The sequence below is a fragment of the Pongo abelii genome, chromosome 11 (assembly GCF_028885655.2).
Source record: "Pongo abelii isolate AG06213 chromosome 11, NHGRI_mPonAbe1-v2.0_pri, whole genome shotgun sequence".
NCBI classification, from domain to species: Eukaryota; Metazoa; Chordata; class Mammalia; order Primates; family Hominidae; genus Pongo; species Pongo abelii.
This window is the reverse complement of record NC_071996.2, coordinates 37,154,031-37,179,440: the sequence shown is the minus strand read 5'-3', so window position 1 is coordinate 37,179,440 and position 25,410 is coordinate 37,154,031. Positions and strand designations below refer to the sequence as shown.

The following is a 25,410-nucleotide window of genomic DNA, read 5'->3' as shown; positions in this document are numbered from 1 at the left end:
AGCAATGAAAACTGGACTAAAACAGCAGGGCTGTGCTCCCTCTGAAGACTGTTGGGGAGAATCTGTTTCTAGGCTCTTTCAGCTTTTGGTGACTCTAGGCCTTTCTTGGCTTGTGACCGTGAGACTCCAATCCATGCTTCTTTGCCTCCAACTCTTGTTTTTTTTTTTTTTAATTTTTAATTTTTGTGGGTGCATAGTAGTATGGGGTACATGAGATATTTTGATACAGGTATGCAATGCATATTAATCACATCTTGGTAAATTGGGTATCCATCCCCCTCATGCGTTTATCCTTTGTGTCATAAGCAACTCAATTATATACTTTTAGTTATTTTTAAATGTATAATTAAATTATTATTGACTATAATAGTCACCTATTATGCTATCACATATGAGGTCTTATTCATTTTTTCTAACTACTTTTGGTACCCATTAGCTATCCCCATTCCCCAATTATCCACTCCAGTCTCTAGTAATCATCCTTTTACTCTTTATGTCTGTAAATTCAATTATTTTAATTTTTGCTCCCACAAATAAGTGAGAACATGCAAAGTTTGTCTTTCTGTGCCTGGCTTATTTCACTTAACATAACGACCTCCAGTTCCATCCATTGTTGGAAATGACAGGATCTCATCCTTTTTTATGGCTGAATAGTACTCCATTGTGCATATGTACCACAGTTTATTTAATCATTCATCTGTTGATGAATACTTAGGTTGCTTCCAAATCTTGGCTACTGTGAACACAGCTGCAACAAATATGAGAGTGCAGATATCCTTTTGATATACTGACTTCCTTTCTTTTGGATATATACCCAGCAGTGGGATTACTAGATCACATGGTAGCTCTATTTTTAGTTTTTTGAGAAACCTCCAAACTGTTGTCCATAGTGGTTGTACTAATTTACATTCCCACCAACAATGGACAAGAGTTCCGTTTTCTCCACATCCTTGCCAGCATTTGTTATTGGTTGTCTTTTGGAAAAATGCCATTTTTACGGGGGTGAGATGATATCTCACTATAGTTTTGATTTGCATTTCTCTGATGAGCCATGATACTGAGGACATTTTCATATGCCTACCATTTGTACGTCTTCTTTTGAGAAATGTCTATTCAAATCTTTTGCCCATTTCAAAATCAGATTATTAAATTTTTTTCTTGTAGAGTTGTTTGAGCACCTTGGTTCTTAATCTCTTGTCAGATGGGTAGTTTGCAATGTTTTCTCCCATTTGTGAGTTCTCACAGCTTTTCAACATATAAAATTCCTCAACTGACTTATGGCCTCACATGAGCCTGTCACTTTTTACCAAGAATGTCTTCCTTTGTCATCTTCAGCCCCAGTGGTTTTCTTTCTTGCTTTGTTCTCTCCTGCCTGTTCCGTGGTGAGCAGGTCTGTGCAAACCCATCCCCAAGGTGAGAGGCTGAAGAAAGAGGCTGACAAATTCAGTTTCTCAGAAAGAAATATTTAATAGGCTCTTACAAACAGAAGTGATATCTGGGATAGCCATGCAATGGTGGGTCCCTGCATTCACTGTCCAGAAAGTATCCTTTGTATGGCAAGCTGATTACATCTCAGACTTTCTTGCTGAAACTCATGACTACTGGGGAGGTTAGATAAGCATCTTTATGCAGGGCTATGTATGCTGCAGGCATTGCTTAAAGACCTTGCTGCAGAACACCTTGGTATGCTGTGGTCAAACATCAGTTATCATGGCGAGTCTCCTTCCAGTTGGAGTCGCTCTTGCCATACAATGGCTGTTTTCCTACGCAGACACAAGGCTTTCATTTATCCTGTTTCTCCTGCCTGGAATACTCTTCCCTTTCCTTTTTACCTTTTAGCTCTTGTTTGCTTTCAGATCCTAGCTCAAGCAAAACTTTTTTCTGAAAAATCTTTCTCCGACTCTGACTAGGACAAATCCTTTATAATAAGCTTTCTACATACTGTGTGCCTTTCCTTAGCTCCTGTCGTGGTAGCAATTTTATATTGATTTGTTGCTTACTTGATACATGTCTCCCTAACTAGATTATAAGCACAACTGAGGGCAAGAACCATGTTTGCTTTTTTCATACTCTCAGAATCTAGCATGGTTCTTGGCCCATAATAAGTCCTGAATAAATTTTGTTGAATGCATGAGTGAATGAAAACTTAGGTCATCCCTCAAGAAAGTCCAGTCTAGAAGGAAGATAGGAATCACAACTCACAATGAGAGGTGTGCTCTGTTAGAGATAGCAGTACATTTTTCTTTTGTTTTTGTTTTTTTGAAAGGGGAGTTACTGAGCGATGAAATCCCAAAGCCTAGAAACCACCACTTTAGGTCCTGAGGAATTTTAACAGAGAAAGTAATATAATCAAATACATACTTTGGACATTTTTCTCTGGCACCAAGGTAGAAGATGGGTTGTACCAGACTAAGCCAAGGGGCAGGGGTACAAATAAGGGATTATTTCAATATCCTGCTGAGAGATGAAGACCTGAATTTAGTTGGAAGCCATATGGAGGAAAGAACAGATAAGGAATAAAAGATATAAAATGAGTTGTATCTTTTGGATTTAATGGTATATTGATATGGGTGAAGGAGAAGAATTAGGTGACTGGGTGATGCCATTCATCAGGGTTGGGACTGTAAGAAGTGGAATTAAATTTTGGGATAAAGGGATTGAGTTATATCTGAGGCATATGGTTCTACTGAATACCATAGTATTGTAGCTTTGATTTTGTGTGTGTGTGTGTGTATGCCTAAAGCTGTTAGGACTTCTTGAAACACTGTCTACTCTTGACTCCTGAGTATATTTTCCTGGTTTTCCTCCTACCTCACTGGCTACTCTTCTGTGCACAAAGCTGGTGCCTTCATCTAACTTTTTTTTTTTTTTTTTTTTTGAGACAGAGTCTCGCTCTGTCACCCAGGCTGGAGTGCAGTGGTACGATCTCGGCTCACTGCAAACTCCACCTTCCGGGTTCAAGTGATTCTTCTGCCTCAGCTTCCCGATTAGCTGGGATTACAGGCACGTGCCACCATGCCCGGCTAATTTTTGTATAGCCTTCATCTAACTTCTAAGTGTTAGTGAATCCCAGGAAATAGGCCTAGGGTCTTTTGCGTGTCTACTCTACTTTTTCGCCAGGTGATTTCATCCAGTCTCATTTCTTTAAATACCTTTTATACACTGGTGATTTTTCCCTAGCCTCTCTCTTGAACTCTCCAGACTAGAACACTCAAGTGCTTACTTGACATTCCTACTTAAATGTCTAAGAGGCATCCGAAATATAACAAGTCCAACTACAGAACTGTTGATTCTCTTTCCTCTCAAGACTGTTTCTCCCATAGTCTTCCTCATTATGGTATATGGTAATAAATCTACCCAGCTGTTCAAGTGAAAAGCCTGGGAATCAAAGTACCTATGTTTAAAGTATGGATGCGTTTAACACCATTAACTACTATTAATCATCTCAAAGCTTAAATGTCACCAGGATTATGTGCCCAGGAAAGTCCCAGTTAGAAAACCCTCTTTACACCCAGATTAAAGAGGAATTCTCTCATCTTTTCTTCTAGTACCTGCATAGTTTAATATTTTAGAGTTAAATCTTTGATCCAATCAGAGTTGTAGTTTATCCATATGTATGATTTGGGAAATGAATCAAATTTTATTGCAGTACTATTTATAATTGCAAAACATTAGGAATTATTTAAATGTCCAAATATGGGAGACTGATTGACAAAAGCATGGTGTGCACATGTGTACACACACTTCACATTCACACACCCAGGAGTCAGCCTTGATTTCTTTCCTCCCCTTCCTCCCTCTTCCTCACATTTAGTCCATCATTAAATGCTGTTGGTTCTGCCTACAAACATATCTCATGATCCCTATTCTTGTATTTGTGCCTGAGTCACCATCATTTCTTGCCTGGCCTCCAACTTCCTTTGTTGACTCCCTTTAATAAGTCTCTACAAAGCTGTTAATGTATATGGGTTTATTTTTTCTTTTTTTCCTTCTCTCCTCTCCTTTCCTCTCCTCTCCTCTCCTTTCTTTTTTCTGAGACAGGGTCTCACTCTGTCACCCTGGCTGGAGTGCAGTGGTGTGATCCTAGCTCACTGCAGCCTCGAACTCCTGGGCTTAAGCCATCCTCCCACCCCAGCGTCCTGAGTAGCTGAGATTACAGGAATGAGCCACCACACCCAGATAATTAAAAAAATTTTTTTTTCTGTAGAGAATGCTGTGTTGCCTAGGCTGGTCTCAGTCTCCTGGCTTCAAGTGATCCTCCTGCCTCAGCCTCTCAAAGTGTTGGGATTACTGTTGTAAGCCACTGCACCTTGCTATTTTGTTTTGTTTGTTTTAAAAGAATAACATAAGTCCGAGCATGTCACAGACCTATTAAAAAGTCTCCAGTGGTTTCCTATGAAACAATATAAAAATCTTGGGCAGGCACGGTGGCTTATGCCTGTAATCCCAGCACTTTGGGAGGCTGAGGCGGGAGGATCATGAGGTCAGGAGATCAAGACCATCCTGGCCAACAGGGTGAAACCCCATCTATTAAAAAAAAAAAAAATTAGCTGGACCTGGTGGCGCGTGCCTGTAATCCTAGCTACTCAGGAGGCTGAGGCAGGAGAATCACTTGAACCAGGGAGTTGGAGGTTGCGGTGAGCCGAGATCGCGCCACTGCATTCCAGCCTGGCGACAGAGTAAGATTCTGTTTCAAAAAACAACAACAGCAACAACAACAAAAAACTCAACCCTTGACCATGATCTACTGATCTAGCCAACTTTTTGGCTTCCTCTCCTATCTCTCTTCCTTGCTCACAAACTTGTCACGAGCTTTCTTGCCTCAGAACCTTTGCATTTTCTTCCCTGTTCTAGCATTGAAATCTCAGTTGAAAGTCCTCTTTAGAGAGGCCTTCTCTGACTCTACAATTTAATATTTTACCCCCCATCTTTCTCCTAGTCACTACCACATTTTTGTTTTAATTTCTTCATGATGTTTATCAGTATAAGAAAAATTTCCTTCCTTCTTTCCTCCTTCTGTTCCTCCTTTTATTCCTCTTTCTCTTCTTCCTTACCTTATTTATGTTTCTCACTCTTCAGATTGTAGGTTTTGTCAGAGAAGGAATTTTATCTTTTTTGTTTACATCTATACCCCCAGTGCCTGGAGCATTCCTATAGTCCTGGCACATAGAAAACATGTGAATATGAATATATCCATTCACTCTGCATGTGTATGTGTATGTATGATATTGAATAAAGTGATTGGGTTACTTTTTATAATAAAACAATCATTAAATGCTGTATTCAGAGTGCTCAAATATAGAATATTTGAAAAGGTGTAGACATTACCTCCAAAGATTGGGGAAGGAAAAAATAACATATGGTTCATGTGGTTGCTTTGTTCAACTTTGTTTTCCTTTTTGGGCAGATTGGAGCAATAAGCAGATGGTGGGTGGGTAAAATCCTAGAAAGAAATGGTGGGGGGTGGGGTGAGAAGGAGGTGGGGCAATGAACTATGTAAAGTGAAAATAATGGTGTGAGCATAGTGAAGTAAGAATTAGATCTCATCTTTATTCTGGAGAGGGCTGAGCATAAATTACATGTCAATACTCAACTCTTGATTTTCTAGACGAATGGAAGGGAAAAGAATGAATGAATCCATGCTTGATTTTGGAATTCAGCCAGAGGCAGATGAACCATAGATTTCATCACCCATCCCAGGACCAAGTTCCTTTTCAGCAGCCCAAGTGGGACCATAAATGAAGTGGGTAAAACAAGGTTACCCTGGTATTGCCCTATTAACTTTCCATAGTTAGCTTTATACATTCTGCTCGGTATTTTAAAATCAAAAGAACTTCTGGTAGAAGTAAATTTATAGACAAAAACTTTTACAATGGACGTCTCATTCAGTCTGAAACCACAGCTGTGTTTCCATAGTTTTGCCTTCCTATTTCCCATCCTCTAACCCTAAAAATTCCTTATTCATCTCCTGGACTCTCATGTTCCACCCTTTGTGAAGATCTGCTCCACAGTTTTAGACCAAAGTGAATTCCTCTTAATGAAACTTCTTTGACACTCAAAGTCAAAGTTTATAGCTTAGTAATTATTCCATGAACATCTCTTACCTCCTTAATTGGTCTGGAAGCTCCCTAGGTTATGGATATCCTATATTCATGTTATTTATATTGTGGAGGCTAAAGCATTCCCAGCCCAGTTCTGGGCTAATGGTAGGTGTTAAAGGTGGATGGAACAGGTTATTTGAGTCCAATTCACATATCTTTGTTCAAAATGGACAACCTACCTGAGCCCTCTAGGATGAATCTTTCTCCATATAAATCATTAATGACATTTTATTTTGTATTTCTCCAGATTAAAAGAGCACTGGGAAAATCATTTTTTATTTGTAAGTGAAATAATGTACTGCTTTTCAGAATGAAAACACTTACAAATCATTTTTATTATGAATAATTTATGATATTTGGGACATTCATTTCAGAGTAAAATAGTTCAAAATAGGATTTTGTTGATACCTGTTGATACATATTTAGAAACAAAAATGAGATATCCTTTTGAAAGTTTGCCTTTGCAGTAAATTCAGTCATTCAAATTGTTTTCTCTCAAGACCCAAAAATGCCAGGGCATTGCCGGCTTTGAGTTTATTCTGAAAAGAAAAGAAAATATTTCAAAGCATTATTGGTTGTTTTTTAAGTACTTTTAAGTACTACACTGATCAGATTTAAAAAAATCAGCTCCCCAATATGAGAGAAAAATATCAGCAGGTTATACAGTGAATCTCTTACCAAAATCCTCTTGACCTATGTTTTGCCCCGCTATTTGAAATCTAAATCTGAAACTTGATTGTAGGGGGAGAGAAGAGACTTATAAAGGGGAGAGCCCTCCTTAGGAGGTGCCCTTGTTTGGAAACTGGACCCTCTAACAGGTTGGATCTTAAGGACCATTTGGAGGCAAATACAGAGAAAAGGTACAGTTAGGTCTGTGGGACAAGAGGGCTGCAAAAGGTGCTCAGAAGTCATCTAGCCATCCCCCAGCTGCTAGACATATGTGTTGTTTTCACATGGCCCTAAATAAAAGTTAAGCTTTTTCAGAGCAAGAGAAGTGATATAAATGAAGGGTCTCAGATGAGGGTACAAATCTGTACATCTTAAAATTTTCACATAAGAAATGGACTCCCCAGCTATAAACTATATCAACTCTGCCAAAAGAAGAGATTTAAGAAGTAACTTTGTGATACTCTAACTGATTTGTTTATCCAGCTTGCAAAGGACAGGTATGTAGCTGAGGATGGAAGAAATATATGGGGTTGTGTGACATCCATACCATTAATGTGTCCTTCTTTATTATGACCACTTCAGGGTTCTTACACAGCCTTGAAAAGTGGGTGATTTGAGGCAGGACCTCTTACTCAGGGTTCTTCCCCAATACATACTTAGGCCATTCTCCTCTAGAGGAAGATTTCAGAAGTGACTATTGCTGCTAGGAGGAACCATGTGCTTTACCTTTTAAGATAGCTTAATACCATGTATCCTTTGAGGGAGGTACCCTTCAGAGTGTTGGATGGAGATCTGATCCTGGAGTCAAGGGATCTGGGATCTCATCCATATACTATAATCCACCAGTTATATTGCCTTTGGCAAGTCACTCAACTCCCAAGTCTTGTTTCCTTTCTCCACATCTTCATGGTAGAATGCATCTGCCTATATATGGCAGTCCCCCCTTATCTATGAAGGATACGTTCCAAGACTCTCTGAGGATGCTATATAGGATCCTATAGATACTATGCACAAAATACTTTTTCTTTCTTCACAGTTTCACAGATAGAAGATGCATTCTTACAAAGTAAGATCTTAGCAACCTCAACATATAATTTTTCTTTCTTTCCTTATTAAGTTGAGAACTTTCACCTTTTCACTTATAGGAAGCACTTTACAGCTTCTCTTGGGCATATCTGAATTGCCAGCATTACTACTCTTGTGCTTTGGGGCCATTATTAAGTAAAATAAGGTGAGTTGAGCACAAGCATGGCAATATGGCGACAGTCCATCTGATCACCAAGATGATACTAAGTGACTAATGGGGAGGGAGTGGATACAGCATGGAGACACTGGGCAAAGGGATGATTCACATCTTGGGCTGGAGAGAGCAGGACAGTGTAAGCTTACACCATGCTACTCAGCATGGCATGTAATTTAAAACTTATGAATTATTTCTGGAATTTTCCATTTAATATTTTTGGATTGTGGTTGACTGGGGTAAGAGAAACTGTAGAAGGCAAAACTGAGGATAAGGGGGAACTGCTATACCTTCCAATGTTGTACTTATCAAATGGATTTATTTATTTTATTTTAAATTTCTTTAGTGGTATTTACCTTCACATGGTTCAAAATTCAAAATGTATAAAATGGATACTTCATTCCACTACTGCCATCCAACTACCTTTTTCTTCCCAGAGTTTGATCAGTTTCTTGTTTATGTTCCAGAGATATTTTATGTTTATACTCCAGAAGCAAATACTTATATTCAGGCATATAAAGATTCTTTTTCACAAAAGATGTATTGGATCTACAAATGGAAGTATACTATACAAATTGTTTTATACCTTGCTTTTTAAAATTCAGTGTATCTTGGAAATTGATTTCTAATTTATTTATGGTGGCATAATTTCCATTGTGTGGATATATTATGATTTATTTAACTATTCCCCTAAAGATTGTTTTCAGTATTACAGCATTACAATAAGTAACCTTGTACAGAATGTCATTGTGAATTTGTGTCAGTATAAAGCCTTTATGCAAGATTACAAAAAAAACTTGAAAGTGATAAGCACATAAGAATAAACAATAAAAGGCATGTCATAATAATTACTATTATTCCATTAAGTTTTTAATCAGGATATGTGGGTCATCTGGTTTCTGTTTAATTTTGGTTAATAGAAAGTTTTTCATTTTCAACCTTTCTTGTTTAAAAAAAAAAGATCAAAAATGTCTTTACGACAGTTTCCTACTTTAGGAAGGAAGCAGGTAAATATTTAACAATATTTAGTAGGTAATATTTAACAGTTCAAGACTTTTAGTGCTAAAAGGGACACTTTCTGTATAAAATAGTCTAAGGTTTCCCAGTTAATAACTTGTAACTAGTATACTGAAGAATGAATTTTTCTTGGCATGTGTTAATGTACTTCAAACCTATTGAGAAGATTTGATGAACAATATCTTTAATGGTTAAGGCAGAGAGAGTTCAAGGTAACTTTTGGATTCTAGTTTAGAAGAAAGCCAAGACTTATGCAAAAGGATTACAATGAAAAATTTTGTAAGATTTATTAAGTTTATATATTCTCATATTGTTATTTTTGGCCATCCCTGACTTCTGGGAGTGATGGGCAGTGAAGGTCTTAGGAAGAACTTATGTTTTTGGAGGATGGGGGTGTGGAAGGAGTGGCAAAGGAGAGGGAAACTGAAGACACTGCATCTCATTTTAAACTCATCTTCGTTTAGGCGGCTAAGGGGTAGACTAGGTAATGGTAGCATTATAGCACATATTAGTATCATTTACCTGCCTTAAAAGTCAAACGCCAGGAAAAAAAAAAGTCTAGTTACTTAAAGGATCTGATTCCTTGGGTACTTTTAATCAAGACCTTAGTTTCGTTATCTGAATGACTAGAGTTATTACAACTTTTGAGATTGGTAGATTTGTAACAGAAGTAATATAGAAAAAATTTAGACATTTTTCCTGTGATCTGTCTAACATGCAGGCATATTTTATTGTCATATCCTTCTATACAACTTTCTTTCTTGGGTTTATGAATTTAGTTTTACTAGGCTGACTTTCAGCTTTGTCATTTTTTTTTGTTCTTTAATAGTTTAGCTATTTATGGAGATAGAGTAATAGTTTTAGGGAATTCAGTGTAATGGTTCCTCTGTTCTTTGTTTTCATATATCAAAGTGCTCTGAAACCAAACCCAATTAGAGCAGGAAAAGTCAGTAAGAAATCCATGAAGTAAAAGACATTATACCTTTGTTTCTTCATCAAATTCTTCCATGGACTCTATTAGTTTCCCAGGTTCCAGCTCACCTAGTGGAAAGGGGTAATCGGTTCCCAAAATGACTTTATCCTAAAAAATAAAATATATATTTCTCGGTTGTTTTGTAGAACATGAAAGAGCCTCCTGTAAACAATTATGTTTACTTATTACAAACATTCCTGTCATAAAATAACACATTTTTTTCCTGATTAATAGAAACATAAAACTTGTCTAAAATTTTAAAAAGATTTAATGGTTCAAACTTTATTCTGACATTTTTTTTCCAGCAGGTGTCACTATTAGGTCTCTTTGTTGCAAATCAACCCCATTCTCTCTCTTCTTAAATAACTGATATATAGAATACTGAAATATAAGAAATTGATATTTATTTACTAAAATATATATATTCAGATGAAATTAAGGGATTCTGTCTTTCTTAGAATGATACATTGCAATTGATTCCACAGTTTTTCAAAACATACTATTAACATAGTAGGAAAGTAAAAATAAAAAACAAATAACTCGATAAAAAGTAAAAAAAAAAAACAAAAACAAAAACAAAAAATAGAAAAGGAAAATCCACTATCTCTGGATCAGTTCCTATAAACAATTCCTATAAACTGGATCATAAGTTTTTGAGCAGTATAGCTTTGAATTTCCATTTGACACTTTATACAATAAAATACGTAGGCTTGTCAATCTACAAATATATTAAGCAGTATGTCAGACAGTGTGCTAGAATTTAGATGTACCCTTGTCAACAAAACAGACGTGGTCCCTTTTCTGAAGGAACTCATAATCAAGCGAGAAAGATATTATGTCAATAATGGCAATTTATCAAAATAAAATAAAATAAAATTTCAAACCAGAAATTTTACTTCTCAAAATGTATTCCACTCATACACTTGTGCTGGAAAGATATACAAAGAAATAAATTGCAACATTATTTGGAACAGCAAAAGACTAGCCAATTAAATTATAGAATATCTCCAAATAGAAAACAATAAAGAAAACTTACATATGCTGAAATGGAATAATCTCCAAGTTACAGTGTAAAGAAGAATGATCTTTAAGTTATAAAGAGAAATAAAGAGTGTAGAACAATGTGTCTGCTGTGCTTAGATTTCTGTTTTCAATAAGGGACCTATAGACCCACAAATATATGTTTGTAGATATACAGTCTATTTCAGGAATTGTATCTAAGAAACAAATAACATTAATTTCCTCCATGGCGTAGGACTAGGCTTGGGGGTCAGAAGATCCTCTTTTCTTTTTTTTTGAGATATAATTCACATACCATAAAATTGACCCCCTTTAAAGTGTATAATTCAATGGGTTTTAGTATATTCATAAGTTTGTGTAATCATTTCCACTAATTATAGAATGTTTAAAAAATATTTTATTCATCTTATATAACCACAGATTTTTGTCACCTCCAAAATAAACCCTGTACCCATTTGCAGTGACTCCCCATTCTTTTCTCCCTCTAGCCCTTGGAAAACACTAATTTACCCTCCGTGTCTCCAGAATTGCCTATTTTTTACATTTCACATAAATGGAATCACATAATATGTAGCCTTCTTTCATTTAGTTTAATGTTTTCAAGGTTCACCCATGTTATTGCTTGAATCAATACGTACCTAAGCGTGGAAGTGCTGGCGCGTATGGTAAGTCCATGTTTAACATTTTGAGAAACTATTTTCTACCATGGCTGCAGCTTTCTACATTCCCACCAGCATGTATGAGGGTTCCAGTTTCTCTAGATCCTCGCCAACATTGGTTATTCATCTTTTTGATTATGGCCATCTCAGTAGGTATGAGGTGGTATCTCACTATAGTTTTTATTTGTATTTCTCTAATAAGTAATTATGTTGAACATCTTTTCATGTGCTTATTGGCTATTTGTATCTCTTCTTTGGAGAAGTGTCTACTAAGATCCCTTGTGTACATTCATGTCCATTTTGTTATCTTTTTATCATTGAGCTATAAGAGATCTTTGTGTGTTCTGAATACTAGAGCCTTATAGATACATGATTTGCAAATATTTTCTCCATTCTGTGAGTTGTCTTTTTTACTTCCTTGGTATTGTCTTTTGAAGCACAAAAGTTTTAAATTTTGATGAAGTCTTTTTTATCTATTATTTTCTTTGGATGCTTGTACTTTTGGTGCCATAGCAAAGAAACTATTGCCTAATCCAAAGTCACAAAGATTTACACCTGTGGTTTCTTCTAAGAGTTTGTGGTTTTAGTTCTTCAATTTAAGTCTTTGATCCATTTTGAGTTAATTTGCATGGTGTAAAGAAGGAGTCCAACTTTATTTATTTTTTTACATGTGGATATCTACTCTTATCTCACTACCATGTGTTGAAAAGACTATTCTTTATCACACTGAATTGTATTGGCATCCTCGTTGAAAGTCAGTTGATTTTTATGTCTGTCTTTAGGCTAGTCCCACGGAGTCTTGATTACGTAGTTGTGTAGAAAGTTTTGAAGTTGGGAATGTGACTGTGCCAATTTTGTTCTTTTTCTAGATTGTTTGGCTATTCTGGATCCCTTGCATTTTCTTTTTTGAGACGGAGTTTCACTCTTGTCGCCCAGGCTGAAGTATAATGGCACAATCCTGGCTCACTGCAACCTCTGCCTCCCTGGTTCAGGCAATTCTCCTGCCTCAGCCTCCCAAGTAGCTGAGATTACAGGTGCACGCCATCACACCCAGCTAATTTTTGTATTTTTATTAGAGACAGGGTTTTGCCACGTTGGCCAGGCTGGTCTCAAACTCCTGACCTCAGGTGATCTGCCCACCTCGGCCTCCCAAAGTGCTGGGATTACAGGCGTGAGCCACTGCACCTGGCCCCTTTGCATTTTCATATGAATTTTTGGATCAGCTTATCAATTTTTGCCAAAAAAAAGACATCTGGAATTTTTATAGCGATTGCATTGGATCTGTAGATCAATTTGGGGAGTATTGCCAGTTAGCAACATTAAGTTTTTGAATCAATGAACATGGAATGTCTTCTCATTTAGGTCTTCCTTAATTTTCTTCAACAATGTTTTGTAGCTTACAAGGTATATATATATATATAGTTTGTTTGTTTGTTTTTGAGATGCAGTCTCACTCTGTTGCCCAGGCTGGAGTGCAGTGGCACAGTCTCAGCTCACTGCAACCTCCACCTCCTGGGTTTAAGCGATTCTCCTACCTTAGCCTCCCGAGTAGCTGGGATTACAGGTGCATGCCACCACACCCGGCTAGTTTTTGTGCATTTTTAGTAGGGATGGGGTTTCACTGTGTTAGCCAGGATGGTCTTGATCTCCTGACCTCGTGATCCACCCGCCTTGGCCTCCCAAAGTGCTCAGATTACAGCAGGGTATATATTTTGTGCCTTTTTTGGCTATATTTTTCACAAGTGTTTTTCTTGCTGATGCTATTATAAATGGAATTGTGTCCTCAATTTCATTTATGGATTATTCATTGCTAGTAAATAGAAATACAATTAATTTTTTATTTATCTTGTACTCTCTAAGCTTGCTGAATCTCTTAGCCCTAATAGTTTCTTTGTGGATTCTTTAGGATTTTCTATTTACAAGGCCATCTCAATTGCAAGTAGGGAAAATTTTGTTCCTTCCCTTCCAATCTAGATGACTTTTCTTTGTTTTTCTTGCCTAATTGCCTTGACTAGAACCTCCAGTACAATGTTGAATAGAAGTGATGAGAATAGAGCCTTTCAGTCTTTCACTATTAAGTGTGATGTTAGTTGTGGGTTTTTCATGATGCTTTTTATTAGGTTGAGGATGTTCCCTTCCGCTCCTTGTTTATTGAGCTCTTTTATATTTTTTGAAGTGTTGGTGAAGAATTTGTTTTAATTCTTTTTTACATTTTTCGTAGAATTCACCAGCGAAGCCATCTGGTCATCAGCTTTTCTTTGTGGGAAGTTTGAAAATTATTAATTCAGTATCTCAATATAGGCCTGTTTGAATTCTCTATTTCTTCTTGAGCCAGTTTTGGTAGTTTTTCTAGGAATTTCATAATTTCATTTAGGTTATTTCATTTGTTGGCATATAGTTGCTCAAATTTTTACTTATAATTCTTTTTATTTCTGTAAGTTCTATAGTACTGCCATCCTATTTCATTTGTGATTTTAGTATTAGTAATTTGAATCTTTTTTCTTTATTTTTGTTGGTCAGTCTAGCTAAAGGTTTGCCGATTTTGTTGATTTTTTCAAAGAACCAAATTTTGGTTTCACTGATTTTCCCTATTGTTTTTCTATAATCTATTTCTTTTATACCTGCTCTAATACTTATAGTTTTTTTTCTTCTGCTTGCTTGGGATTTAGTTTACTCTGCATTTTCTAGCTCTCAAGGCCAAGTCCTAGGCCACTGAATTAAGATCTTTCTTCTTTTTTAATATAGGCATTTACAGCTATAAATTTTTCACCAAGTACTACTTCTAGCTGCATCCATAAGTTTTAGAATGTTGTGTTTTTGTATTCTATTCATGTCTAATGTTTTCTAATTTTCCTTGTGACTTCTTCTGTCTAGGGTCCTTCCATTTTAGCCTACAGAACTCTGTTTGGCATTTCTTGTATGGCAGGTCTACTAATGATGAATTAGCTCAGTTTTTTTCATCTAGAAATGTCTTAATTTCTCCTTCATTCTTAAAGGATAGTTTTGCTTGAAATAGAGTTCTCACATTACAGGGTTACAGCATTTGTTTTTTTTTTTTTTTCTTTCTTTTAGTACTTTAAATTTGTCTTCCATTGCCTTCTGGCCTCCGTGGTTTATGAGGAGGGCTAAGGATAGAATCATAGGAATCATCAACATGGTGGGTGGAGTGATTGCAGAAATGGAGGATAGGGGAAAATGCCTACAAAAGAGGCAGAGAGAGGCAGGGAGGTGGAAAGAGAACCAGAAAGAAGTAGTATTTTTTAAAAAATGTAGCCAGCACAGTGGTTCACACCTGTAATCTCAGCACTTTAGGAGGGCGAGACAGGAGGATCACTTGAGCTCAGGAGTTCCAGACCAGCCTTGGCAACATAGTGAGACCTTAATAAAACAAATTAGCTTGGTGTGGTGGCACACACCTGTAGTCCTAGCTACTTGGGAGGCTGAGATGGAAGGATTGCATGAGACTGGGAGATGGAGGCTGCAGTGAGCTATGATTATGCACCACTGCACTCCAGCCTGAGTGACAGAGCGAGGCCCTGTCTCCAAAAAAAAAAAAAAAAAAAAAAATGCAGTGAGATATATTGGAAGAAAAAGTATTTAATAAGTAATGATTCACAAGAGACAAGAGGATGACAAAGATAAAGACTGGATAGTGTCTATTGGATTTGGCAGCTTTATTAAATGCAGTTTCAGTGAGTGATAGAGAAAAAATCAAATGCATTTGATCAAAAGTAAATGGGTGGTGAAAAATGCAATCTAAGTGTTAACTACTTACTTCTTCTCTGTCATTGTCACTATTTGTGCTGCTTGGGCAGTCAGGCTCATCCTAAGCTTCAGGCCCTGGTATGTGACTGCCTGCTGGACAGCCATACTTGGCTGCCTCACAGGCAATTAAAACTCAGCATGTTATCCTAATATTGAAGTTGTCATCTAAGTATTTACTCAGTGTCATATTCATTTCTGTTCTCTCTGTCACTCTCATTCTTGCTTTTGCTCTCTTGGCCTCTCCCGCACCTTGATCCACCTTCATTCTGCATATCTGCTGCTTGCTCTTCCAGATCCACTTTCCATCCTTCTTCACTCCTACTTGTCCCCTGGAGACTGACTTGTATGAAGTATACAATGGACTCCCTTGACCCTGGGCTTCCAGATGGATTTAGTTAATGAGCAACACAGGCAGGAGATTGTAGAATGAAAGGAAAGTACTTAATTACCTAGTGCCTTCCATGGAGTCATCTAGCCTCCAGCTAGAAGTCTCAGCTCCTGTCCACAGGCCTTTATTTATTTATTTATTTATTTATTTATTTTTTCCACAGCAATAGAAACCTAAGACTTCAGTGCAGGCCCTTTTTACAGAGCCTCTCTAGCTTCCAGTTTGGGCCTGGAATAGTAATGGAGCTTTTCACAACTTTGTCAATAATCCCTTTTATTAATTTCCCTTTATTAGTTTAGTTTTCCCAATTCATGTATGTCATCTTATTTTCTGCTGGAGCCCTAAATGAGTTACACTGTTTTCCAGTTACACCAGATTTTTTTAAAAATATAAATTTAAGGGGTACAAGTGCAGTTTTGTTATATGGAGATATTGCATAATGGTGAAGTCTGGGCTTTTAGTGTAACCATCACCTGAATGATGTACATAGCACTCAGTAAGTAATTTCTCATCCTCACCTCCATCCACCCTCCCACCCTTCCAAGTCCCCAATATCTATTTTTCCATACTTGATGTCTGTGTGTACACATTATTTAGCTCCCACTTGTAAGTAAGAACATGCGGTATTTGACTTTCTGTTTCTGAGTTATTTCACTTAAGCTAATGGCCTCCAGTTCCATCCATGTTGCTACAAAAGACATGATTTCATACTTTTTATGGCTGAATAATATTCCATTGTGCCTATATATGACAGTTTCTTTATCCAGTCATTTACTGATGAACACTTAGGTTAATTCCATTTCTTTGCTATTGTGATAGTGCTGTTATAAACATACAAGTTGTAGGTATCTTTTTGATATTATGATTTCTTTTCCTTTGGGTAGATGCCCAGTAGTGGGATTCTGGATTGAACTGTAGTTCTATTTTTAGTTCTTTGTGAAATTTCCATACTGTTTTCCATAGAGGTTGTACTAATTTACATTCCCACCAACAGTGTATAAGCATTTTCTTTGCATTTCCTCAGCAATATGTTATTTTTGACTTTTTAATAATAGCCATTCAGATTGGTACGTGATATCTCATTGTAGTTTTAATTTGCATTTCTCAGATGATCAGTGATATTAAACATTTTTTCACATATTTGTTGGCCATTTGTATGTCTTCTTTTGAAGTGTGTCTATTCATGAGCTTTGACAAAGTGGACAAAAACATACACTGGGGAAAGGACACCTTTTTCAATAAATGAGAAAATTGGATTGCCACATACAAAAGAATGAACTTGGACCCCTATCTCTTACCATATATAAAAATTAACTGAAGATGGATGAAAAATTTAAATGCAAGACCTGAAAATATAAAAATACTAGGAGAAAACTTAGGGAAAACTCTCCTGGGCATTGGTCTAGGCAAATAATTCATGACTAAAACCTCAAAAGCACAAGCAACAAAAACAAAAATAGGCAAATGGAACTTAATTCACTAAATAGCTTCTGCACAGCAAAAGAAATAATTACCAGAGTGAAAAGACAACCTGCAGTATGGGAGAAAATATTTGAAAACCATATACCTGACACAGGGTATTAATATCTATAATTTATAAGGAGCTCAAAGAACTCAGCAAAAAACACCACACAAATAAGCCCATTAAAAATTGAGCAGAGAACATGAATAGTTATACAGATATGTTATGGTTTCCTGACTAGTCTGAACTCCTATTTTTTATTCACTAACTGATTAATGAATGTGGTAGAATTTTTTTTTATTTTGGCAGAATTTTAAACTGACAGAAATGTTGCAAGAAAATTCAAGAATCTTCCATATAACCTTCATCCAGATTTACCAATTGTTTATACTTTGCCATCTTTGCTTTATCATTTTCTCATAGATATTTATGTATATATACACACTTCTTTGAGCTATATGTCAGTTGGAGACATCATGACTCCTTACTCCTAAATAAATTAGTGTTTATGTCCTAAAAAAAAGGGATACTTTTTATATGACCACAGTATACTTCTCAAAATCAGGAAATTTAACATGGATAACAGTGTTATTTCATTATCCATAGTTCATATTCAAATTTTGCCAATTGCCCCAATAATGTGATTTATAGCTAATTATTTTTCTTAGTCGAAGATCTAATTGATGATCACATATTAAATTTAGTTGTTATGTCTCTGAAGTTTCCCTTAATTTGGATCAGTTGGCCTTTTTTGTCACTCTTCATCTGGGATATTTTTGAAGATTGTAGATTAGTTATTTTATAGAATGTCCTCAGTTTGTGTTTGTCTGATGTTTCCTTGTGATTGTAAACAAATTACGCATTTGGGATAGGAATACTACAGAAATGATATTGAGTCTTATTCAGTGCATTATATCAGGGCATATGATATCAGTTTGTCTTAGTATTGGTAATTTTGATTATTTAGTTAAGTTGGTGTTTGCTGGGTTTCTCTAATGTGAAATCACTATTTTTTCTCTTCATGATTAATAAGCAATTTGTGGGGAGCCACTTTGAGATCATGTAAATATCTTGTTCCTTTTCCAACTTTCATCCACTGGTATTATCATTCAGTAATAATTTTCTAACTATTGTTATTTCTATATTCATTATAAAGAAGAGATTTCTTCATATATACAAACACATTAATTTATGTAAATTAAATATATATGTTCACCTATTTATTAATATATTCATTCTTTTTATTTATATCATTTTGGACTCATGGACTTAACTTTATCCAGTTGGTTATAATCCATTATTATCACTGTTTATTTTGATAGCCAGATCATCTCAGGTTTGCTCAATGTGAATCACCTCTTCAAGTTGACTCCTGTATCCTTATGCTATTTCCCCACCATTCTTTGAGTACAGTTATCCCTCAAGACCAAAGTCTTCAGATGCTCAAGTCCTGTATATAAAATGATGTAGTATTTGCATATAACCTATGCACATCTTCCTGTATACTTTAAATCATCTCTTTACTTATATTACCTAATACAATGTTGCTATGTAAATAATTGTTATACTGTATTATTCTTTATATTTGTATTTGTTATTGTGTTATTTTATTTTATCTTTAAAACTATTTTTGACCTGTTGGACAATTCGGTTGGTTGAATCTGTGGATGTGGAACCTGTGAATACAGAGGGCTGACCGTACTTCCTTACTTTCAGGTACAAAATGTTCTAGCTCACTTTATACTTTCTCTGTCTTGGAAACAGCCTTTTCTCCAAGCAGACTAGCTTCCTTTGATGGAAAATGGTAACTAGAAACCAAGATCTGGGCGCTGTAAGTGATAACTAACTGCTACTGATGTGGAAATACCTGCCTCACACACACATATCTATATTTCCATATCTTTCTATATTAAAAACCATGTATTATACCAATATATCCATTTTCAATCCAAACACTACAGGGTACCTCCTCATCTTCTTCCCACTCTTCATATTTCTAATTACCTTATCCAACAGTGAGACACCTGCCATTTTACTCATGTTGTTTCTTCATTTGCATGAGCCTAGAATGCACATGAAGTATTTTCAGAATTGTTAACCCACACCACTGCAAAAAGCAAATCTACTAGCTAGCATTCAATGTCTTTTTTTAAAGTAATAGTTACATAGAGTAAAACACAAATTCTTGAGTGATGAATTTGCTCATTTTTGACAAAGAATACACTGGCATTGCCCACATTCCTATCAAAATACAGCACATTTTCAATCACCCCACAAAGCTCCCTCATGCTCCTTCTTGGTCATTCTCTCCTCTCAATTCTCCCACTAAAGGTAATAACTTGTCTTTTGTATTCACCATAGACTAGTTTTGCCTCTTCAAGAACTTCATATGAATGGAGTCATACAGTATACACTCTCTGGGAACCAGCTTCATTCATTCAGCCTTTTGTAAGAGTTATCTATGTTGTAGTGTGTATCAGCAAATTATTTTTTTCTTTTCTGTTTTGTTGTTTTTTGCTGAGTAGTATTCCATTGTGTCAAATATATGGTAATTTGTTTATCCATGCTTCTGTAGATGGACATTTAACACTTTTTCCAGTTTTTGGCTATGTGGAATAAAGCTGCCAAGAACTTTTTTATACAAGTTGTATTTTTGTGTGTGGATATGTATTTTCAGTTCTCTTAGGTAAATACCTAGGAGTAAAACTGTTGGGTCATAGGATAGGAGTATATTCTACTAACAATGTGTGAAAATTCTAGTTGTTTTACATCCTTGCTCATAGTTGAGTTCTCAGTCTTTTTTGTTTTTGGCTATTCAGTGGATGTGCAGTGTTTTCTCATCATAGTTTAAATTGCATTTTTCTGATGAACTAATGATGTTGAGCACCTTTAAATATGTTTATTGGCTAATTGTTATCTTCTTTTGGGGAGTGGCCATTTAAGCCTTTTGCCCACTTTTAAATAGGATTGTTGGACTTTTCATCATGAGTTTTAGTAGTTCTTTATAAATTTTGGATATAAGTCCTTTGTCATATATATGCTTTATGAACATTTTCTACCATTCTGTGGCTTACTTATTCATGTTACTAATGTTGTCTTAGGATGAGCTAAAGTGTGTAATGTGATGAAGTCTAATTTGTCAAATTCTTCTTTATGGTTATTGCTTTCTGCATCTTGTTCAAGAAATTTTTGCCTGCTTCCAGGTTGAAGAGATATTCTTCTATATTTTCTTCTTGAAGCTTTACTGTTTTAGCTTTTTTGTTTAGTTGTATAATCTTGCTCAAATTAAGTTTTGTGTATGGCTGGTATGAGATAGGGTCAGGGTTCATTTCCCCCCATATGATGGATTCTTGTTTCAGCACCATTTGTGAAAAGGCTTTCCTTTCCCCACGTAATTGCTTTCGTGCCTCTGTCAAGAATTAATTGACCATATAAGGATGAATATATTTCTGGGCTGCACACGGTGGCTCATAACTAATCCCAGCACTTTGGGAGGCCAAGGTGGGAGGATAACTTGAAGCCAGGAATTCAAGACCAGCCTGGGCAACATGGTGAAACCCCATCTCTACCCAAAATACAAAAATTAGCCAGGTATGGTGGTGCGTGCCTGTAATCCCAGCTACTTGGGAGGCTGAGGCAGGAGAATCACTTGAACCTGGGAGGCACAGGTTGCAGTGAGCAGAGATCGTGCCACTGCACTCCAGCCTGGGTGACAGAGTGAGACCCCGTCTCAGAAAGAAAGAAAGAAAGAAAAAGAATGGATATATATCTGGATTCTTTAGTTTATTCCATTAATCTACTTGTCTTTCCTTATGCCAATATCACACTGTCTTGATTGCTGTTGTTCTGTAGTAACCCTTGAGGTCAGTTAATGCAAGTTTTAAACTTATTTTTCTTTTTCAAGATTATTTTGGCTCTTCTAGTCCTTTGTATATCGGTATACATTTTAGATTTTTAGATTTAGCTTGGATTACATTGACTCTATAGATCAATGTGAGGAGAATTGATATCTTAACATCGTAGAGTTCTCTGATCCATAAACATGATAGAACTTTCCATTTATTTAGATTTTTAAAAATTGCTCTTAGCAATATTTTATAGTATTCAGTGTAGAGGTCTTACACATCATTTCAGTTTATTTCTGAGTATTTTAGTTTTTAAAACACTATTATAAATTGAATTGTTTAAAAGTTTAATTTATAATTGCTTGCTGCTAGTATATAAAAATACAACTGATTTTTAAAATATTGCCGTTATGTCCTGCAATCTTGTTAAAGCCACTTACTAGTTCCAGTAATTGCTTTGTAGGGTCCTTAAAATTTATTACATAAACAATTATGTCATGTCATCTGCCAAAGAGACTATTTACTTCTTTCACCAATATGTATGCCTTTTTACTTTTTCTTGTTTTCTTGTACTGGGTAGGATTGCCAGTGCATTGTTGATTGGAAGGCGTGAGGGTGGACATCTTTACCTCTCTCCCCATCTTAGGGAGAAGGTGTTTAATATTTCACTATTATGTATAGGGATAGCTATGATTTTTTTAATGACAATCTCTATCAGATTGAGGAAGTTCTTTTCTATTCTTAGTTGCTGAGTTTTGTTTTATTAAAAATCATGGGCCGGGCGCAGTGGCTCACGCCTGTAATCCCAGCACTTTTGGGAGGCTGAGGCGGGCAGATCACGAGGTCAGGAGATCGAGACCATCCTGACTAACGCGGTGAAACCCCGTCTCTACTAAAAATACAAAAAATTAGCCGGGCGTGTTGGCGGGCACCTGTAGTCCCAGCTAGTCGAGAGGCTGAGGCAGGAGAATGGCGTGAACCCGGGAGGCGGAGCTTGTAGTGAGCCAAGATGGCGCCACTGCACTCCAGCCCGGGCGACAGAGCGAGACTCTGCCAAAAAAAAAAATAAATAAATAAAAAAATTCATGAATGGGTAATGAATTTTGCCAAGTACTTTTTATTCATGTATAAAATGATCATACTATTTATTTCATGAATATGGTGAATTACACTGATTTTCAAAAGTTAAGGCCATCCTATTCCTGGAATTCCAGTCTCATCCACTTCAGTCAATACTAAATAGTGGAGAAAATGGTCTTTTAAAAATACAAATTTGATCATGGCATATCTCTGCTTAAACCCTGTCAATAGTTTTCCATTGCCTAGAAGGTAAAGCTCAAGTTCTTTAGCATGGCATAAGCAGCCCCCAATAAATGTGAGAAATAAAGGGGTCCCAAACCTTTGTGGGGGCAGAACTTTGTGGTCTGATGTGACTAGCTGCTTTTCCTCGGGAAATAATTCTTTTCCTGATAAAATACTTGAGCAATTTTCTAATAGAGTAAAGAGCTTAAAAGACCCTCTCGGGAAACCCACTCGACTGATTATTACTCTTGAAACTAGTTTAAGACCTTTAACCAATAAGGCAAAGAGGCTGTCATCCTTAACGAGATATTATTTTCCTTCTTTAAAAAAATCTAGTTTAATAATTTATCTGCTGATTTTTTCTCTATAAAATGTGTTTGTAAGAAGGATTCTTTGAATTGGACTTTTGAGAATGTTTCTTATTTTGATTCAAGTTTAGAAGAAAACTCTGATACATGCTCATAATCAATATGAGAGTTACTTTAACAAATGTGTGTGTTGAAGGAATGAATGCTTGAATATATGAAAGATGAAGTCTGACTGTAACTAGACCTGAAAAAAATATTACATATATAATATATAAGTTTTATATATATTTATATATTATATATATTTACATATGTATTATATATATAAATTATATATGTATATATTTTTTGGGACAAAGTCTCGCTCCATCACCCAGGCTGGAGTGCAGTGGCGTGATCTCTGCTCACTGCAACTTCTGCCTCTGAGGCTCAAGTGATCCTCTCACCTCATCCTCCCAAGTAGCTGGGACTACAGGTGCGCACCACCACGCCTGGCTAATTTTTGAATTTTCTGTAGAGACAGGGTTTCACCATGTTGGCCAGGCTGGTCTCAAACTCCTGAGCTCAAGTGATCCACCCACCTCAACCTCCCAAAGTGCTAGGATTACTGGCGTGAGCCACTGTGCCTGGCCTAGGCCTGAAATATTAAATATATTTTAAATACTCTAAATTTGAGCTATTTGAGGATAAATGACACTTTGATTTCTACCCCCCAAAAAAGATTTTCCTAGGTTTTATAAATACATTTATATGAAATAATATGGGAAAGTATATAATACAGTTTAGAGGAAGGCCATGGTAGACTAACAAGTCTTATTTTTAGATTTCTGTACTCATTGCTGTATGAAACCAAACAAATACACCTGCTGATAAAAGTCCTAAAGTCCCAAAGTTATGTCTACTTACAACTATGGCAACAGCTGATGTCATTCTGAACTGTCTGCTTGGTATTCACTGGAGGTCATTTGTCCTTATTTCTAAACTCCTCTTGCTAAAGCTGTTTACAATTCCAAAAAACAACATAATATTTAAAAGTCCCTTGCTTTCACTACATTTGTCAACTACATTAACATGAAAATGAAGTCTAGAAATTAATTTTGCCTTCTAGTCAGGAATTCTTCCATTTCCAGTATTATGGCCTTCTTGGATATAAATATATTTTAAAAGGGGGTATATTCCATTTTAATATGGAGAAAGCAAATAATTCTGAAGCAGAAATGAAAATCACCCTTCTGCAATTTGTCCTTCTGGTTAAGGCACTTCCCTGCTTTCCTTCCTAACTTGATTTTGGATGCCCATTGCAGAATATCGCACTCAGAGTTTGGCAATGTTGAATTATTATTTAGTAACTATTGTTCACAACTCCTCCCTGTAGGAGGTTAATTATCTACTTGTAATTATGTACAAGTAGATAATTGTATGTACTTGTATTTGGCTTGAGAATTTTTCATTTTTCATACCTGTTATCTATCTGTACATCTCATTGAAACTTCTGGTAAATCTTTGACCATTTCTGACTTGTCAGTAATTTCGCAAGAGAGAAAGCAATAGGCATACAAAATTGGAAATGAAATTTTTATTGAGTTTCTTGTTCAGAGGGAGAAGAGATAATAGCAAGAAAAAATGGGAGGGAAGAGATTCTTCAAGAGTTATATGATCCTGTAGGATGAAGGTCACATACTCTATTGAGTAATGCCAGTCTCCTGTTGATTGATGCCTAATAAATACTTGGGTTAAAATACTTTTTTGGCTGGGTGTAGTGGCTCACACCTGTAATTGTAGCACTCTGGAAGGCTGAGGTGGGGGGGATCACTTTCAGCCAGAAGCAACCTGTGTTGACCAGTCTGGGCAACATGGTGAGACCCTGTCTCTACAAAATCAAAAATTTAGCCAGCCATGGTACCTGTGTCCCAGCTCCTCAGGAGGCTGTGGTGGGAGGATCACTTGATTCCAGGAGTTCAAGGCTGCAGTGAGCTATGATCGCACCATTGTACCCCAGCCTGGGCGACAGAGTGAAAACTTGTCTCTAAAAAAATGACTTTTTCTATTGCTAGTTCTATCACCTGTTATTTCATAACTGCAAATTGATTATGTTTTAAATGAATTACATGAGGAATCCTGGGTTAAGGAGTCATATGATATGGCCTTGGATGACTGTTGCCTCCATTTCCATCAACCTTAGCTCCTTGGGATACCCAAAGCTCTCCTCACATCTTAGGTTTCCTAACCTAAGATATCTAACCTAACCATAACGTATCTGATCTTGGCCTCCCAAAAGCTGAAATTTCTTCTGTCTTTTTGTCTGTGATCCAAGATCCTATTCCCTTGGTATCCGCCATGATCATGCACCAGTTTTTAAAGATATCTGTGCTAATGTAGCATTTGACAACATCTCCATTTTAGTAGGGCATTTCTAAAGCCTGTATTAAACCCCAAGGAATAATTCTAATGATGGGCATTTTAGGTACCATGGCTGCCTCATCTGGAATCCTGAAATTCTACCTTCTGGACAGGTGCTGGCTTTCCGTATTAGGCAGTAAAGCAGTGGATATCAACACTTTGCTCCAACATACATTTCCCTCTCCAAAGCCAGCAGCTGCACACATCTCCCTATGAGGTCAAGGACTTACTGAGCTGATAATAATAGTGATTAATATTCCT

General features: G+C 36.4%; 1 protein-coding gene across 1 annotated transcript in view; it reads right to left on the bottom strand.

The window, feature by feature from the left end:
- Window positions 1-6,403: 6,403 nt before the first annotated feature.
- ACMSD (aminocarboxymuconate semialdehyde decarboxylase) overlaps window positions 6,404-25,410 on the bottom strand; it is a 63,532-nt gene continuing 44,525 nt past the window's right edge. The window contains exons 9-10 of the mRNA XM_063712761.1: window positions 10,010-10,108; window positions 6,404-6,640 (exon numbers count right to left, since the gene is read on the bottom strand). Of these exons, the coding sequence (XP_063568831.1) occupies window positions 6,578-6,640; window positions 10,010-10,108 (162 nt within the window). The 3' untranslated portion in view covers window positions 6,404-6,577. The remainder of the gene's footprint in view (window positions 6,641-10,009; window positions 10,109-25,410) is intronic.